Source organism: Arvicola amphibius, chromosome 12 (assembly GCF_903992535.2).
Source record: "Arvicola amphibius chromosome 12, mArvAmp1.2, whole genome shotgun sequence".
NCBI classification, from domain to species: domain Eukaryota; kingdom Metazoa; phylum Chordata; class Mammalia; order Rodentia; family Cricetidae; genus Arvicola; species Arvicola amphibius.
The window spans coordinates 90,166,060-90,185,351 of NC_052058.2; the positions used below are offsets into that span (position 1 = coordinate 90,166,060).

Sequence of the window (19,292 nt, forward strand, 5' to 3'; positions counted from 1 at the left end):
GTTAGGATAATATGAGGCGTGAGAGAACAATGAAGGAGCCATAAAACCAGACCTCAGAAAGTTTCCCCACTTTCCAAGTTTAGAGTATCATAAAAGCACCATTTAGGAGCTGCACCACAGGGACGGTTCTAGATGTGCATAGTTAACATCCTGAGCAAGCACATGCAGAATAACAATGCATCGTATTAGAATAATAGAAACAGTAAGCCCTCAAAGTACTCAGTTGTCCTAGGGATGGGCATAAAGGTGACCGGGTGAAAAGTGCTGTGGCGGAGGCTGTTCACAGTGTCCACAGGAAGAGTGAAGGGCTCCGGGGCCTGGCACAGCTACTGTGTGCGAAACAAAGGAGTGTACCATGAGTTTCCAAGTCTGCCATGTTCTTCCGAACACTTAAAAATGAAACCCCTCTACAGTCCTTCATCCATCACCACACGATATTCTCACTGAACACACGCTCTTATGAGAGGGACAGCCACCAATTACCCTACCCCAAAGAAAGAGTCCACTGGATGTGTAAACAGGGGTCACTTTGGGCTACCCTTCCCTTAACTCTGAGGGAAAAGGCTTCTTTCTCTACTTCAGTCTGGGTCTCTTGTCAAACCTCTGAGTCCAAGTTCAGCAGTCAGGAACAATTTGGTTTAAACCAGGGACTACATGAGGATGTCCAAGTTGGCTAAGTAGCCACATTTTTCTGGGTCAAAAACGAAATAATACAAAGAGGATGGGTTAACCGAACTGGACTTGTAGACATGCTGCTAATAGAATGGGGCCACACAGTCTGAGCCCAACCCAGTTCACACGGAACCCTCTGCTCAGCCTTGAGTCTTGCGGGGGAAGGTGTGTTCATGGTAAAATAGATTTACATATCGTTAGAAAGAAAGAATACTTAAAATGTGATTGCCCTGGTTTGAAAAGTAAAGTGCATTGTTCTCATTTGCAAATTTAGGTCACCTTTCACTGGGGAAAAGACACACCTTTATAAAAGCAATCATCTCTAAAGAACACACATATTTAATTCATATCCTCTAAGTAAGTTGGAGGCATTAAGGTCCTCCAAAATGTGTTTAGGTAGAGCATATCTTGAAAACGTATAGGTAGTGAATCTCTTACAAGAATTGTATTCAAACTGTGAATACAAGGCCTTTGACGGGTAAACAAAAGGTGTTTTTTCCAAGGGGCCCATGACTTCAGTCAGCTAAAGAACTTTTAAAAGGGAATGGAAGTCCAGTGGGGCTTTACGGCGCTCATATTTAATCTGCTAATAGCATCATTTCAAAAGAAAAAGATTTCAAAATATACAGTGCAAGTGCATTTAAATCCATTCAACACATTTAGACTGTAAAAATTAAAATATATTGTCTAGTTTATTATGCACAACAGAGTCAAGGGCATCAGCCAACTGACCTGATAATCCAATAAACTGTGGAGAAGGCATTTTATGCCAAGAAAAGAGCTCAGGGACAGCTTCACTGCAAGCTATTTAGCATCACAAACACACTTAGCAGAAGCTACTCAAGGATGGCTGTCACTGGGCCTCTTCCAGAGCAGGAGCTCGAAGGTTGATAGGTTTTGGTTTAAAAGGGAGGCTTTTATGAGAGATTATAAATATTGATTTCACGGAAGGAGTCAGAGCAGTTTATGGGTGTGTGTACATAATGCCAACCTTCCCATTTATATCCACTGGGCTAGTCCTCAGTGGGATCGAAATGTCAAAGTTTTCCAGGACACTTTTGAAAGACCCTTTGGGAACCAATTTGGAGACTATTTTTTTCTTCTTGAAGGACTTGTGCTTTTTAGAATGTAAATAATAATTTGTACGTAAAAGACCATTCTAATGTGTTTGCCGGTTTTGACAGAGGCATCCTCTCATCCATGGGGAAGGTGGCTTTTCACTTAGACCTCTGATTACCGTAAGTTGACAACTCACAAGACCATGCAACAGAGAATGAAATGTTTTGCAAAAATACCAGAGAGCTCTTGTCTTCAAATAAACTCCATGACCAAAAGAGAATCAAGGAAGAAGAATGACTATGTCAGTCAACTAACATTTACCTAGAAATATACCCGAGTAGTTCAATGTTCTTATGAACAGTGTACTAGATTCAATGTGACACACAATGCATTTTCCTCATGCCAAGGCACTAAAGAATTGTGCCTCCCTTGTCACTGTAATTCGGTTACTTCTGACATAAACAGTAATGCTCGCACTATTTTCTAAACAATGAGAATCTCTGACAGCCTACATTTTTTGACAGATGAACTCTAAAAGTATGAATTCTTCCAAACAAGCTCTATATGTAGCACAAGACACACACACACACACACACACATTCACACAGAGACACACATATACATGCATATACCTAAACACATGCACATATGCACATGCATGCACATGCAAACAGATGCATATAAAAGATTCCACTACAGACTAGGGCAAATGTATAATGATGTCAACACACATAACTTCCACAGATGAATTGACAGGGATCAGTGGTCTTGCTTTAGAGATGGAATTATTTCTAGGAGAATTTCTTTTAAATTCCTTATTTTTCCCAATTGGAGTTTCCCTGGTCATTCACAGACTTATGAATGAGTGAGTGTATGAGTTACCCTGATCAATTAATGTGAGTTAAGATATAATGTGTGTAGATATAATAGAACTTCTATACATTTTTGTGGGACTGTAAAATAGAACAACTGTCATAAAAACATATTTGAAGATTTCTCATAAAACTGAAAAGTAGAACACAATTCTGCAATCCTATGTCTAGTATTTACTATGACAAACCAAAATTGCTATGTTAAAATGATGTCTGCACTTCCATGTACGTTGCAGCCATGTTCATGTTTGCCAAGTTACACAATTATCCTAAATGAACGGCAGTGATGAGAAAGGAAAGAATGTGTGGTACATACACAAAATGGATACCATCTGGTCCTCAAAAGACAGAAATGTGGCCAATGGTGAAATTGTGGATAAATCTTAAGGATATTGTACGGAGTGGAATAAATCTGGTATAGAACAGCAAACATTGGCTGTGCATGGTTGCTCATGCCTATAATCCCAAAACTTGGAAGGATGAAGCAGGGGAGCTGCAGCAAGTTCAAGGCCAATCTGATCTACACAGAGAGTTCCAGCAGTGTGGCCTGCAGAGTAAGATCGTATTGTCTCAAAACCAAAACTTTAAAATATGCAGGACAAAAAGACAAAGGTGCGTGTTCTCACTTAGGTTTGGGCCGTACGGCAATGTGATTCAGCAGAAACCAGAGTGATGGGTAATGACCAGGGGAAGGTGGGGGAAGGGGTGGTCGTCAGAGACTACCTGCGGAGTTATAGTCTTTAACTGAAATCTGCCACAGCATGGTCAAGGCAGTTAATAAAACCATCGTGCACATCTCAAAGATGCAGGGAAAATGGCAAATATTCTCACCATAAAATGGTTAAAGTGAGGGATGTCTATTACACTGATTTAATAGCTTCACATTTTATTCACAGGACATAACATTATTTCATTCCTTTAATATATACAACTATCATTTGTCAATTTGCAATAAAAACAAAGTTTAAGAATATAGGAAGTGGTCACTGGAGTTACTTTTTCACTTGTACATGTATGCCAGGTGCCTGAAATTTCTTTATAATAATAAATTCTTTTTCTGACCATCACAAATCCAAATGACTTTGGATACAGTTGCCTTTTTAAATTAAAACTTAGCAACATCCCCTACAGGCAGGCTTCCTTTGCTTAATTTTCACTTACCAGAGTCATCTAAATTATTCTTGAGCTTGGATTGAATTTCCAGCTCATGTGACCTTTCAAGGTGATGAGTGTTGTGTCTTAAGTATGCGCATTTTCTCTGGGTCATAAACGGCAGATTCCCTTCCCTTACATGCCACAGATGTGTTTCTGTAGCTCTACACCCTGCGAGAGAGGCTTGCCATCTGTGTTCAAGGAAGCACTACCTTTGCTATACAAATTCTTCATTTATAAAATCAGAATATTAAAACCAATGGTTAAACCTAGTTTTATAGAGGCTCAGCTTTCATTGGCTATTTGAAGAGGATGTGATGATAAATATGAGTGCTTGGCAGTTTGTCTATTTCTTTTTTTTTCTTTCATTTCAAATATTTGAAAATTTTCCCAGAGATGGTCAAAGCATCTTCATGGAGAGTATTCACCTGGAAGTCACCTCCTGATTGTAAAACTCCATTGTTTTTTTTTTTTTGTTTGTTTGTTTGTTTGTAAGGTTTATTGATGTGGGCTTCCCCTCTTAATGCTATGAATATGTTTTATTATAATTGGTTATTAAAGAAGCTGTTTTGGCCACTGGCTTAGAAGAGCAGAGCTGGGCAAAAAAATCCAAACAGAGATATATAGAGAGAGTAAGTGAAGTCAGAGAGACACCATGTAGTTGTCAATAAAGAATAATGCCCAGAATTTTATCTGGTAAGCCACAGCCTTGTGGCACTACACAGATGAATAGAAATGGGTTAATTCAAGATGTAAGAACTAGTTAAAAATATGTCTGAATCCTTGGCCAAGCAGTGTTGTAATTAATATAATTTCTGTGTAATTATTTGGCTCTGGGTAGCAGGGAAAAACAAGCACAATCTCTGCCTACAGTTTATTTCTGCTGCAGCTGTTCCTTCCTATTTTTATTATTTGACTCCTCTCAGTTTTGAGCTTCTATACCTACAAGGTCTCATCACTGTCTCGATGTTATTTTCATAATCCTTTGCTTTGTTTTCCTGAAATGGCTTACATCTTAAAAGAAGGTGTGAGGACCATTATTTCACAATTAAGAAAGAAACATGACACTCATATTAACTCTGTCTAATTTTACAACTTACGTGTTTCTTGGTTGATTAGTAACTTTTGGTAAGTAAACTGTCTTTTGTAGGACTTTGGGGAAAAACACACGATACTAGTCTTGAAGTAATGTATTATGTTCAAATCTGAGCACTACCATACATCCTAATCAAACTAGGAACTGCCAAATGTTATCTCCATTTCATTAACAACTTGCATGTTTTCCAAACCAAAATGGGGTTGTGAGGAGGGAGATTAACAACAGAATTAGCAATAGAAGCCTATGGCACCATTCTTTTGAAAGTTTCCTAACAAAATGGCATACATAGCTATGTGAGATACCTTTCTCTACCCTTATGATAAAGACCTTTCAACTGCCTTCATCTTATGTGTCATCTATTAAACTGATTTTTAAAATCAACGGTCCCAATCCGCTAATCAGTATGCATCTGTGGATGAACTCTGAGTTCTTCATTATAATTCTTACACTAAAGTTTAGACACCGGATGACACAAGTTGGAATATGCTCTTGTCAACTCTGACTACTTATCGTGACAATTTTGTCAGACAGGTAAATGGCAAGGTATCCATCAGGATGTCACCTGTAAAAACAGGCATGACTTTTGCGGAAACGTGTAGGAAAATCGTCAAAATCGATTTGGAGAGTTGTGTAAGAATTGGCAAGATTGACAGCAAAGAAAATTACGATAAAGACTTAGATAAAAGCAAACTAAAACATCACTTCTGGGTTGTTAAAGATTATATCATGAATGTATTATCTTAAAGATTGATGGTTTCTTTTTTATTGCTTATGTTTAAAAAATGTACGTATTTAACATTTAACAAAATCAAATCATGCTTCTATTTAAAAATCAATTAGATGTATTGCTAAGGGTACCAAGTTGTTTTTCCCATCGTGTGATATCAGGCAAAGCTACTTCTTACTCTGCTATCTTTTGTCTGCCCTTGTTCCTCTTTCAGCCTGGTGAGACTCTCTGTAAGAGAATGAGTTTCTTTTCAGCCCAAAGTGATAATTCAGGTAGACTCAAGATGTTTTTTTCTCTTTTGCTTGTTGATTCACTTTACCTGATTCTTGAGATCCAGTTTGGGACATGGTCGACCTCCACTGTAAGGTTTTTCTTTGAGCCATTTAGATCGAATTCTCACTCCAATACCACAAGATGAGCTGCAAGCACCCCAGCTGGACCAGTCACTTAGCTTGCAGTCAAATGGGCAGGGGATGACACATTCTTCTTGAATATAACCTGAAAAGAAAGGTTTTCAGTGAATACAGCGAAGTCAGACGGACTAGTCAAATTCTCTGCTTTATCCTCTTTTATCCTCACAGATTGGATTTCTCGTCACTGTTGCTATGGTATCTTCAACACATTTCCGTTTATAAAGAGAGCAAAGTTTGATGAAAGAGAATATGGCTATACCTGCAACCAGTTTGTGGCATTCTGTTCACTTCATTCTGAATGGAAGTAAGAACATAATGGATGGAAGCAGTTCAGGGCAAACACCTTAATCGTTTCCCCTCCGTGAGCCTTGCATTCTCTACCTTCAAATCCTTATAATTCTCCATCTTGAACAGGTAGCATATGCAAGTGAATCTTTCATCTGCCTGCTACTTGCAAGGTTTCACTAGCAAAGACATTGACTCTCTCTTCTAAGTATTGTAACTTGAAGGTAGAAGAGAAATAGGGAGAAGACCACAGTGCTGTTCAAAGTAGAAAAATGGCAACCTGCTGCCTACTGAGAGGATGTGCAGAAGTGGAGAGTCATATGTGAGCTGGGGTGAGCCTCAGATTTCCAGCTTTGTTTGGTTATTATTGCTCCTGTCTCTGGCACTTCCTATTACAGCTGAATTCTCACCAGCTACTGAGCTACTCAGGCCCCCGCCTGGCTTTCCCAACATCCACATGTCTGTCATGGAAGTTGCTCATCTTCTTTTTGAGGTTTCCTGAGAGCCTTGTGTTCTGCATTTAGCACAGTGTCACCAGACCCCAGCACCTGAATCTATGTTCTTAGGAACTCACCCTCTGCTGCCCATGACAGGACTGTATTCTCATGATTAGGTTTCAGTGGCCACAGTGGAATATAAGTAACTTATATAATTCACGTGCCAGTTCAGTAAACTGATGTCAGTGAATCAGAATAGAGGTGACCCTCGATATGACTGACTCCACAACTACAAACTGCCAAAGGAGGACTGGTCCCTTTAAGGCAAATGGAAATCAAGAGTGCGCATGAAGATGAACTCTGCTGAAATCCCAGAGGAGCTCAGAGGGAAAGCGTCCCCTGGCTGAACCTGTGATGAAAGCTGGACCAGGCTTTACTTCTCCATGAGACCCATCAGCGGAGAGCAGGGAAGCAGGGTCCAGACTCCTAACCCATAGAAACAGTGGCATAAGAAAGACTACTTTGAGTTACAGTCTGTGTGGCATTTAGTATATGGTAGTCAACACCCAAGAGATGACCCCTGCTGAAAACCTCTTATTACCTCCAATCATTCTGAACATAAACCAATAATCATCATCATCCCTATGGCCAACATCACCAACATTTCTGTAGAGCCACACATTCTTTGCTGGTCCCTGGATCTCATTGGGCCCCTGGAATGGCCTAATACATTTTTGACTTATCTCTTTCCCCTCCAGTTCTCCAGTTGTTCTCTTTTTGTAGTTGTCAACCATTCTGAGCAAAACGTACTTTTCAAAATGCGGAATGTCGATGATGCTCATCTCTTTAACATCTGATGGTTTTCCATTTGCTTCTTTCAGGAAAAGGCTAAGTTACATTATAAAAGCAAAACAAAATGAGGATTCTTACGAAAGGTTCAAAGCCAAGGCCTGTGGCCATGGCTATGCAACAGCTCCACTTGAGAAAGGTGCACCACCTACCAGCCCAGCCTTTATCATGAAGAATGGGGCTCAAAAATCCTCAGCTTTTTCAGACCCCCGGGTGTCTCTAAGGCAGTTGTCAGGCTGAGAACTACCTCAGGCTTGCTATTTCTCCCCTCCTTCCAGTCCCTGCATCTTGAACTCTACTTTCTCGAGATCCTCCATCTCCAATACCAAGCACACTTTTACTAATGCAAAATAAGTTCTTTCCTAACAGGCTAGCATCCTTGGCTCTGACGTCAGCCTCTCTCCTCCGTTAACACTGATCATCTTTTATTGGAGCCCTTCTTCAGAGAAGATGCTCTGCTGTCTTTGTTCTCTGTGCTTAAAACAGGACTACCATCAGTGGGAGGAAAGTGATGGATGTATCCTGAGGGTGCTCATCCTGTACTCCAAGAGCCCTGGAATTCTGAGATTCCTCCGCATTTACAACAGACCTTTCAATCCTTCCCCATTTGCATTTCACTTAAGGAGTTACTTCTCCCATCCTGGAAGCATCAGAGAGGCTGGAACAGAATGCCTTCAGTTTCCTGTGGTATCGTCTATTCCCTATCCCAAACTTTTACTTCTTTCTTCATCTTCAAATGGGAAGGCACGACATGTATTCTTCAAACTCTACCTGAGCCTGGTTTCTCCAAGCCTTTGGATTCTTTAATTATTTCCTTCTCTGGGATCTTTCTTCCTCTCTTCTCTCTCATCTCTTCTTTTTCATTTTTCTCTCTCTTTCCACCTTCGTCTTTCCTTCTCCTTCCATCTTCCTGTCTTTGTCTTTCTCTTCCTCTCATTCTTTCTCCTTCTCTCTCATTTTATTCATATGATTTTGTTTCTCTTACAACATTATTAGAATGTCTTGAAGTTGTCTGGGCAATGCTTATCAATCAATGAACACACCACATTTCCTGATGACAGAAAAAAATCCTCTGGCATTGGAATAAGAAAAGCTCCCACTAAGAATATTTAAAAAAAAATACTTTTTTTGCTTTTTAAAAGCCTTAATTCTGTAGTCATTTCTAACAAGTTTTTATAATAAAAGAGATATTAGCAACATAGTCAAAGTTACACTAAGTATTAAAGAGATACCACACATGCTATTTATATAATTTTACAAAAAAAAAGCAAGTCACAAAGTGACTTCATTGACCACCAAGCAAAAAGACTAGGATAGAAAAATTAGTACTTCAAATATGGAAATATAAATGTCCAGACTATTTCACATAAACATTAAATGTTTGCATACATATGTAGGTCATATTTTAAGGCACATTTTCAACTAGGCATCCTTATAATTGAGTGAGACTGAATCATGGCATCTGGGCTGCACAATGGAGGGTTTAACCACTGAGCCTCTAGCAGCAGTTGCTGTGCTCGTCCCGTGATAAGAGGTAAACCCAGAGGATCACATGAAAGTCAAAGTTAGAAATCCCATGAACATAAAGTAAATTTGAAATTCAGAAAGACTAAGAAACAGTGATGTTTACTTTTCAAGAAAATTTCCATGCTAGAGTGTACACCAAAGGGAAGTCCATAGTGAAAACAATTAATGGCTTCATATTCTTATGCCTGGCTCATAATTGAAAAGATTAGTTTTACCCTCAGGCATAATGCATACAGATTTTTTGGCAGTCAGAGATGGCGAAATATAACTATCACAATGCAAACTTTCTACATGAAAATTCCAATAGCTAATGATTGAAACCATAGAAATGTTTTTGAGACTAATTTTCATAGAATATATGACAGAATAGCTGTTTCCTTCTAGATAATACTTCACTGGTAACATTCATATGTCTAAACCCAGATTCTGTGAAGGAAAATTTACCCAAGATGCATTTTCTACTAGACGTCATATACTGAATACACGACTTGGCTCTGACTGGCCTAGGGAGATCCTACAGCAAGCTCTAGTTCACTAATCTGCACAGATGCAACATTAGGCATGAAGTAGCAACACAGGATTATCTGGGAACCATGCAACTAATTTTTAAGCAATATATACAGCACACATAGCAGGTGAGCTAGACAGCTTATTATGTATGAGGGTGGACTGCTGAGGATCCCTTATTACCATATCAATGCAGGATGAAACTAGAGGTATTTGTGCAATGACATACTAGAGACACAGACTGGAATGGCTAGACCTCTGTTACTAATCCCCAAACTTCCTCACTAACATGCATTAGGATAAATAGTTCTCTCTTTAGTGTAGCCACTTCCCAGACTATTGCCTGTGTACTTTGCTTTCTTCCTTGACACATTTTTTCCCCACTAAGATTGTGTTTGGGAATGTGAAAGAAGAAAACATTGATGACAGGAAGGTAAGAAAATAACCCAGATCAAGTCACTTGCATTTTCTTAGTCTATAAAGCACTAGCAATAAATATCGTATTAGGAAAGTCATGTTTTATATTCACTGTCTCTGTGCTCAAATCATCAAACAGGACATGGAAAATGTTCCCAAAATGCTAAGTCATCTAAGATCTGGGGCAGTCACGAGTTAAAATCATATCATACTCCCGTTTCCCTGTTTTAAAGATTTGCTGTTTTAATATTACATTTTGATATTTCTAGGTTATTTTATTTATTTCATAAAATTGTGCCATGCTAAAACCACACTGGACTCTTTTAGGAATAATTTCATCAGAGTTGGGGAAATTACTATAGTAATTTTAATATTAATATTAAATCTAAAAGGACAATTAAAATATAAGTTTGAGCAGTATTTCCACTGTCTGGCATCAACACTGAACATCTTAGAATAGCAGGTATGTAAGTATATGTGGAAACCCTGCTCAAACCCAGCAGGGTTGTAGTGACCTTTGCAGAACCTCTGCTTTCGCTGTGGAGAGCTGTAGGAAGAGTAGCTGCCTGATCTCAAAGACTATTTTAACATGCGTGGGTCCCTAAGGTGCTAGAGAGAGCAGAACTGAAATTGCCAAAAGAATTGATAATCTCGTCCTTTGAAAAATTAAAATTATTAAAATACATTTTGGAAACACTGTCACTTAACAGGAAAGTATTTTTGCTCAATTATATAAACATCAAAGATACTGAAAAAGGCCAATATTTTCTGGATAGCTAGCTCAGGCAACAATAATTTGTAAAAAAAATAATTTGCCAAATTTAAAACCTTTCTGCACAGCAAAGGATATAAAGGGTGAAGAGACAATACTTAACAATGGGATGGCTTATTAACAAATATTTATTTAACAGATTTACATAAAATTGTATTCAAAAATTTAAAATTTTAACACCAAAGGATAAATAATATAATCAACTAGTGAGCATATGACTGAATAGAGAGTTGTTGAACTAAATACAACGTGACCTACAATTACTTAAAATGCCTTTAGACTTTTTGACATTTTGGGAATTCAAATCTAATATCTAAAGATTCCACAGCAGCCCAGTAAGAATCAATAAAAATGCTAGCAAGGAAGGCAGGTGCACTCTTGCAGGAATGGAAAAATCCAGGCAACATGGAAATCGGAGTGGATGGCAAGCCTTCAAATTAAACCACAGACAGAACTAACAGGAGATCCACTCACACCACTCCTAGGCATGGACCCCAGGGATAAAAATCAGCATTGAGACACATGCACACTCATGTTTCTTGCTGGATTATTTCCAAGGACTAAGACATGGAACCAGCCTAAGCGGTCCTCAACAGACAAATGGGCAAAGCATGCTTTACACACATGGAGTATCAATGACCCAAGAAGAAAGAAATCATGTCACTCCCATGTGAATGAATGAGCTGGAAATTATAACATAAAATAAAACAACTCAGAAAGGTGAGTATCTTGCCCCTTCTCTTTCATGAGAAATCTAGAAGAAGTAAGAGCATCAGTGTATACATACAAATGAACAATTGAAAATAGAAAGGTAACTGTAGAGAAAAGGAAAGGCCTCCCACGGAAGACAATGGTAGGGAGGGCAGATGACACCTATAAAATTTCATAAATATGAATTTCATAATGAATCCCATCATTTTGTATAATTAACACATTAATAAAAATAAAAATGATAATGATGTAATTCAAATACTAAAATAACTAATTACATTCTGAACCTATTATGATACCTGAAATACTGCTATTTTAAAACATCCACTAAGTTCAATCAATAGACCAACCAGTGTTCTACTAGATTCCATGAGACTCAGATATTGCACAGTATCCTTATTAAATACCTCACATCTACCAGAAATTCATTTACATGAAAACCATTTTCTTTAATTAAAAATATAATTCAATTTATGAGTGTACTTTTGAGTAGATTAATTACTCACAGATGTTTAGACCAAGAGCTTTCTTGCAAAGACTTAAAGACCCATCAGAAGTAGAAAAGATTCCAGGACCCAGACTTGTCTGAAATTTCAAACAGCCATTAGGAAGAGCAAGAGTTAACAGAGGGCAGCTGGGAAATGGTATTTTCTGACCATGACCCAGCTGTCATGTATGTGAACCCACAGTGGCTATGGTTGCCCATGTAAAACCTGCACCATCAACATGCTAACATAGATGGGGAGGAATGCGTGAAGACCCTTCAGTTGCCCTTGGCAACTGATAACTGCTAAAGAGGGGAGCATCGTTTTCCTTCATGAATGTGGCTTGGGGTAGGTTGTCCATGTACCACTGAATAGCGCTGCCCTCACGCAGGTACTGGTGGCCCCAGCTGGACTCTGTGGGTTAGAAATAAAACATAAAATAAAGAGGGAAAGGAGTCATGAGAATCTGGAAAGAATTGGAGGGGAGAGACTAGGAGGTGGATTTGATAAAACACTTCATGAATGAAATTCATCAACAATAAAAATAAAGACAAATGACTTTTAGAAGTGAATGATACATACACAAAGGTCCCACGGTTCCCTAATGCTCCCTTTAGTACTCTCGCGGTAAGGTGTGAAATTATGCTACTATTGAGGTTAATTACTATCAGAAGCAACCATTCTTAGAAATGAAGAAAAACTGGTTATCTTTTCGGAGACTAAGATGATAGGATACAAATTCTATGGTGATTTGAGGCAACATGAATGGATGCCAGCTTTAATTTCCTACTTTCCATGTGAAAACTACTTTATATGGTAGATACAGGGCTTTGACTTAATTTCTGGGTCTGGCTAATGTGCTATAAGTAAATGTCTTGGGTGTCAATTTAATACAACACCGTAAAGAACTGATCTTTTAAACTGAATCATCCAGGCAATTTAATCAAGACAGTATCTCCAGTTGTCCATATAGACAGTGTTTCAACAGTACTTCCCTGTGCCAATTTCCTCCAGGCAGAGAAAAGAGACATTTTTTTTTTTAAAAAAAGATATTGAGGATATTAGGGAGAAAATGGAACACTAGACACAGACTAATCAGAACAGTTAGGACTGTACATCTACCCACAGTTTCTCTCATTACCGCAAATAAGTGCTGTTAAAATTCAAGAGACTGAATGGCTAGCCACATAATAAACTTGGCCTCAGCAGCACGGAACGGCAGTTTGTTGACAAGGCAATACTCCCGAGTGATTCTTGGCACGGTGGCTGCGGTCTCTGTGAAGAGCTCTCATCCTCTCCTCAGACATCATTGCTTTGCGAGAGCTGCTTCGTGAGCTGTGCCCAGTGCTCTATACGGCACGCTTCCTTTGCAGCTTCTAGAAGCTGACCTCTGAGCATACCCGGCATCCATCAGTCTCTTCCTCCGCTACCTCAGGTTCTAACCTAAGGTACAGACTAACATTCTGCTTCTTGCCCCTGAAGCTAAGTTTGGCCTTATTATTATCCGCTTCAACCTATTAAACATGAACAGCAGGGAAGCAAGCTTCAGAGGTGAAACACAACTGATCATTGGTTTCCCATTACCACAGGAGCCAGACGGCATCTGCTTTTTCATCCAGGGAGCCAGGAGCAAAGGCGATTAGAGCAGACACCCAAGACCACTCAGATAGACAAGGCCAGCAAGTGACCTCTGATGCTTGACTCCTGGCCACTGAGATTAGGTACTTGTTTCTTTTGTTCATTAGATGTACTATATTCGGACCTGATGAGCCAGTTTTGGCCCAGAAGGGTGGTGTTCGGCAGGTAAGAGTGCATGGGACAGAAAGCCACAGTATTTTGGGAATTGAAGCTACATCCTCAGAAAATAAGACAGTGCTACATCAGTCATTAGCACAATCTTAACGGCAGCAATAGCAACAGGGAAAGTGACTTTGTAAAAATTGAGTCTATATATATATATATATATATATATATATATATATATATATATATATATATAATATATATATATATATGTTTCAGGAGCATTCATAATTTATTTTTTTAAAAAAAGAACACTATGGATAATAAATCAGGTCTAACCTTATGTGATCTGAGATAAAATATTAAACCTTAATATTTGAACTCCCTTGTGTTAAGATAAAAATATAACAATATTTCCCCTTTGTAACTCCCTATAATACAGTAAGGTCAAAAATATAATAAGTAGAACACTGTGGGAAAAGATTATCCTACACTATAAATGACACAGTAATATTTTACCACTACTTAAATCTATATGGTAAAGTAAAAATATTCTTTCTTTATCATGTTTTTGGTAGTAATGATTGATAGAGAATGTAATTCTGCAAAGATATTTTAGCACAGAGATTATAGGGTAATAATTTTCAAATTTGGATTCCATTTCTCATTGCAGATCATTTCCATGTAAATTAAATCTGGGATAACATTGACACATGAGGGATGCTGCCTTGGGTCAGTAAATCAGTTGTAGCTTGATCCTGTCTCACTCTCTCCAGGGCTGCTACCAGCCAAGGTCAAGCATTCGTTATCTCCCAGTTGGACCTGCTATAACATTCTCTTTACTGGACTCCAGGTCTCAAGTTTCCTTCTTTTATCTGATCAGCTGCCGTATTAAAATCCTCTAAACACACCATAGCTTTCCTTAAAATAGTCTTTACAACTTGGCATAATTTTGGTGAATAGATGGAAATCATTCCTGCATGCTCACTAGTCAACACAGAAGTATTTAGAAGAAGAATTTCAGTTTTCTCACATGCATATATTTGTCTAGATCAGTGAGGGGCCACTCTGGGGAGTCATAGTACAAGGCTTAGAAAGATTATTACGAATATTCACATTAGTTTGGGTACATATACAAATACATATAAACATACAAACACATAAACACATACATACACACATATTCATACACAAATGCATATATATAACATTCATACACACATAAGTGCATACATATAACATATACATGCACACATATACTTATGTATCTTGTACATGCATATACATGCAAAGATACATATGTACACACAAATTAGGTAACAGGCTATTAGATTAAAATGTGTACGTGAATATAAAATATTGCTCATAATATTCCTTACCTATCTGTGACATGCACATATGGCTGTTATTCACTCTATTGGAAAAAAGGTTTCACAGTGGCCGATGGTTGTGGTCTTAACAGAGCACTTGACTCCCAGTTTCCAGGCAGATATGATATAACACAGATGGCCTATGAACAGATGGTGTTCTTTCCTAATTCCAGGAATTCAGTCATAATTGAGCACAGAAGGGAACCTCTGCTCTTTCTGTTTTTATTTCCTTGGCTCTTAGGTGCACTGTGACCTGAGTCTTGTCGCTATATTTGGCCAACACCAGGAACTCACTTATTGGCTTCCTGCTTGCTTATTTGCCTGTTTCTCTACATAGCCATGCATTTGAGGCTCTGAATTTACAACCCAATGATTCGACATGAAAATAAAGATTTCTGACATCCCTTGGAAATATGGGTAACTAAGAACATGTGGATATTTTGCCCAGTGTGGTCAACATTAACCAGAGATGAATAGTATGGCTTGTGTAAATGATGGATTACTTTTTTCTTCAAATAAAACAGATAAAAACCTTAGTTATTAACCACATGAAAAACTGGATAAAAGTGAAGCTTTATCTAAGTGGGCAAAGTGGAGGACACACACATCTACGAGTCCAGTTGATAGCCATAGATCACATGAAGAAACTTAGGAGATCAGTTGGGCACTGCATCTAGTCTGATATTCGTAGGAGGAGTTAGGCTATGCCTCATTGGAGCAAAGTATTTTGACTGTGAAGATTATTTAACAGTGTTTTTTATTTTATTTTCAGAAGACAAAACTTTAGGTTGGGCCTGATGTCACAAACCTGTCATTATAGTTACTCAGTAGGCTGAAGCAGGAGGATTATGAGCCAATGGCCTGTCTGGGCTACAGGGTGATTTTAAGACCAACTTGAGAAACTGAGTAAGCCAAATTGTTATTCCAAACATAGAGCTAAAAATAAATTACAAAATTAGATTTATCTGAAAATTATTTGACCTAGGATCCCACAGTACAAGTACAGTTTGAATCAACTTCTTCTGTTTTCAGGCTGTGCACACTAAATGGAATACCAGCGTCAAATGGATGTCCTAGAGCTGGTATCAGGAGGTGTCTCAGATCCCAAGGACACCATAGGTATACACAACATACTCATCCAAAACCCACAGTCCAGAAGTTTGCAACCTGGAAAAGCATCAAAAAATAGACTTCCAAGATGAAATTTCACTCAAAGAACATTTTTTTCTACGCCATTAGATCATCCTGATAAATATTTGCATTCATGAACAATGAAAGAAGTTATTAAAAATTCTGATTTGTGGATTACTTGATGAAAAAAATTCACCTCAAAAAGCGTGCTTTTGCCAAGGAATTGTGTCTTTTGCTGTGGTAATGCAGAAATCAATGCCCTGGAATGAGTGTGCAGTACATTAACTCTCTGCGGGTTACTGTAAAACCTTAGGACTCTTGCCAAGGTGTGCAATTAAGTGAGACTTCTGTTCCTGATTTATATTCACTGGTAACAGTGAATTTGTTTCACTTACCAATAAATTTGTTTCCTAATGGATTATACACTATCTACAGATTTACATTTAGGCTTCTCTTGCCTTTGCTTGACAGATATTCTACCCTTTTACCTGGTGATGGTTAATGATGCATCTCTTATAGGAATAAAAAAGCTTAGATGTTTAAATTTATTGACGTAAAATTTATTTAACTTATTCTCCAAGAAAATGTAGATAACCATCAATCTCCTGGCCACAATAATATTAGTGCCAGGAGATGACAGAGAACCACAGACTGCACACAAAAAGAGTGCTTTAGACTCAGAGAAGGATTAAGAGCAGCCAGCGACAATTTTCTGAAGAAATAAAACAAAAATATAACAGCAAATGAAAATTTATTAGTTTTCCAGGACTTTCAAATGAGCAGAAACTCAGTCACAGAAAACCAGCAAAACCTATTTCCATCATGCCCGGTCACAAAACCTTGTAACTTGCTTTATTCTAGTGCATCCCTTCTGGAATCCTGATGCATCCCTGCTGTCAAGATGTTTGCTGGCAGCACTGTGCTCCCTCTGAAGTTCATAGGAGAAAGCTGGCCCTTGTCTTTGCAGATTTCCTGTGGTTTCTGCTGGTTCCTCACCGTGGCCAGCAGACCTTCAAGGCCAACTGTGCTTACCTTCATGTATTTGCCATCATACCGTTTTAAAAGTTAAATTATTTTTTAATATTACATTTTAAATTAATTAATTAATTAATTTACATTTTTGAAAGCCTGACCGCCTCCCTTTTATCCTTCCTTCCTTATCTCTCTGCTACTCCCACGCACACAACAGGAAGGTCTCCCATGAGCATCAACAAAGCATAGCACTTCAAGTTGAGGCAGGGCCAAGTTACTTCAGGGCTGCACAAGGCAACCCAACATGGGGAATAGGTTTCCCAAAGCTAGCTCAAGCACCAGGGACAGATCCTGATCCCACTGCTGAGAGCCTCATAAACAGACCAAGCTACACAACTACCATATGGAGAGAGTGCCTAAACTGGCTTTCTCCTGCAATCAGATTGGTGACTACCCTAATTGTCATCAGAGAACTTTCATCCAGTAACTGAAGGAAGCAGATGGAGAGATGAGATCTGCAGCCAAGAACTGGGCTGAGCTCTAGGAGTCTTGTTGAAGAGGGCACAGAGGGATTGTAGGAGCCAGGAGATTTTTTTTTGTGTGTGGTGGCCTTGGCTGTTTCATGACAGGGGAATGCCACAGAGACAGCTGACCTGGGCTCGTGGGAGGTTACGACTCTGGACCTATAGCTAGGGAGCCTGCCTGGGATCGACCTAGGCCCTCTGCATGTGTATAGCAGCTGTGTAGCCTTCTGTGTCTTAATGTCCAAACCCCTTTCCCCTCTGCAGTAAGAACAACAGTCTAACCTAGAATGACTGGTTTCTAAACTCAGGACATTTGCAAAGACTGCAGTTATAAGTAACAACGTGTACACATAAATCGAAGCTTAGAACTAAAACATGTCTTGTGACTGACACATTCTTGGGGTATTGAAGACTGTGCTGAGGAACACACACCTGGGGACCCAGACGTTAGCTGCTATTTGACCTGGGAATACCTAGTTTTATATAAACTGTCCTCAGCTTCTAAGCTTTTGGTTTGATAAAGTGTGACCTATAGGTAAAATCTGACCTCTGTGTTGGAAGGTACAGAGGTACAGTTTTTCTGAGATGAAGCCGCCAGCATTTGTTTTGTGTTTTACTCTCATACGTCAACAGCAGAGGTGACAGTTGTGAGTGACAGAGATGGTATGACTTACAAAGTTATACATACTCCCTGTCTTGACCTTTATAAATGCTTGCAGCTCCTCATGATGAAGGGGGAATAACAGTGGGCTTAGCCTGCGATGAAGGGCAAACGCCAACCACACAGTAAGACATCGGTAAGACTTTCTTTAATTCTTTTTTTTTTTTTAATTCCTGCTGCAGTTCCCCCTCCCTCGATTCCTTGCAGTTCCTTTCCTACACTCCTCTGGGGTACCCACCTGAATCCATTCCTCCATTTCTGTTCTGGAAAGGGCAGGCCTCTCAGGGAGATCACAAAACCTGCATTTCAAGTTGCAGTAGGACTAAACACCTCCCTACATATCAAGGTTAGACGAGGAAACCCATTAGGAGGAAAGGGTCCCAAAAGCCAGCAAAAGAGTCAGACAGCCACTGCTCCCACTGTCGGGAGTCCCAGAAGAGGGCGTAGCTACACAACTGTGACATATATTCAGATTGTCTATGTCAGTCCCATGCAGGATCCCCATTGCCACTTCAGTCTTGGTGACCCACTATGAGCCCAGGTTAGTTGATTCTCTGATTTTTCATGTGGTGGCTTTGGCTGTTTCTAACAGAGGTATAGTGCCATTGTAAATAACAAATGTGTGAAGAAATACAAACTCCTACACCCCAAATCAGCCTGGATGGTGGGTGCTGGTGACATTACCTTGTGACTGTCACTTAATCCCTCCATGTTTTAATTTTCTCATCCAGAAACTGGATATAATTATTCCTCTTCAGAGAGTATGGAACAAAAGACTAAGCAATGTTGCTATTATTATTTTTTTAGGCAAAGAGGTGTAACATCATCCTCGGTATATGAGACAGAATAGAGAAATCATGGACATTCACCCAGGAAACCCCAAGAGGCAAAGGCCCAACAGCCTCCT

General features: G+C 39.0%; 1 protein-coding gene across 1 annotated transcript in view; it reads right to left on the minus strand.

The window, feature by feature from the left end:
* Thsd7b (thrombospondin type 1 domain containing 7B) overlaps positions 1–19,292 on the minus strand; it is a 705,347-nt gene that overhangs the window by 190,203 nt on the left and 495,852 nt on the right. Inside the window, exon 14 of the mRNA XM_038349733.1 lies at positions 5,901–6,079. Within this exon, the coding sequence (XP_038205661.1) occupies positions 5,901–6,079 (179 nt within the window). The remainder of the gene's footprint in view (positions 1–5,900; positions 6,080–19,292) is intronic.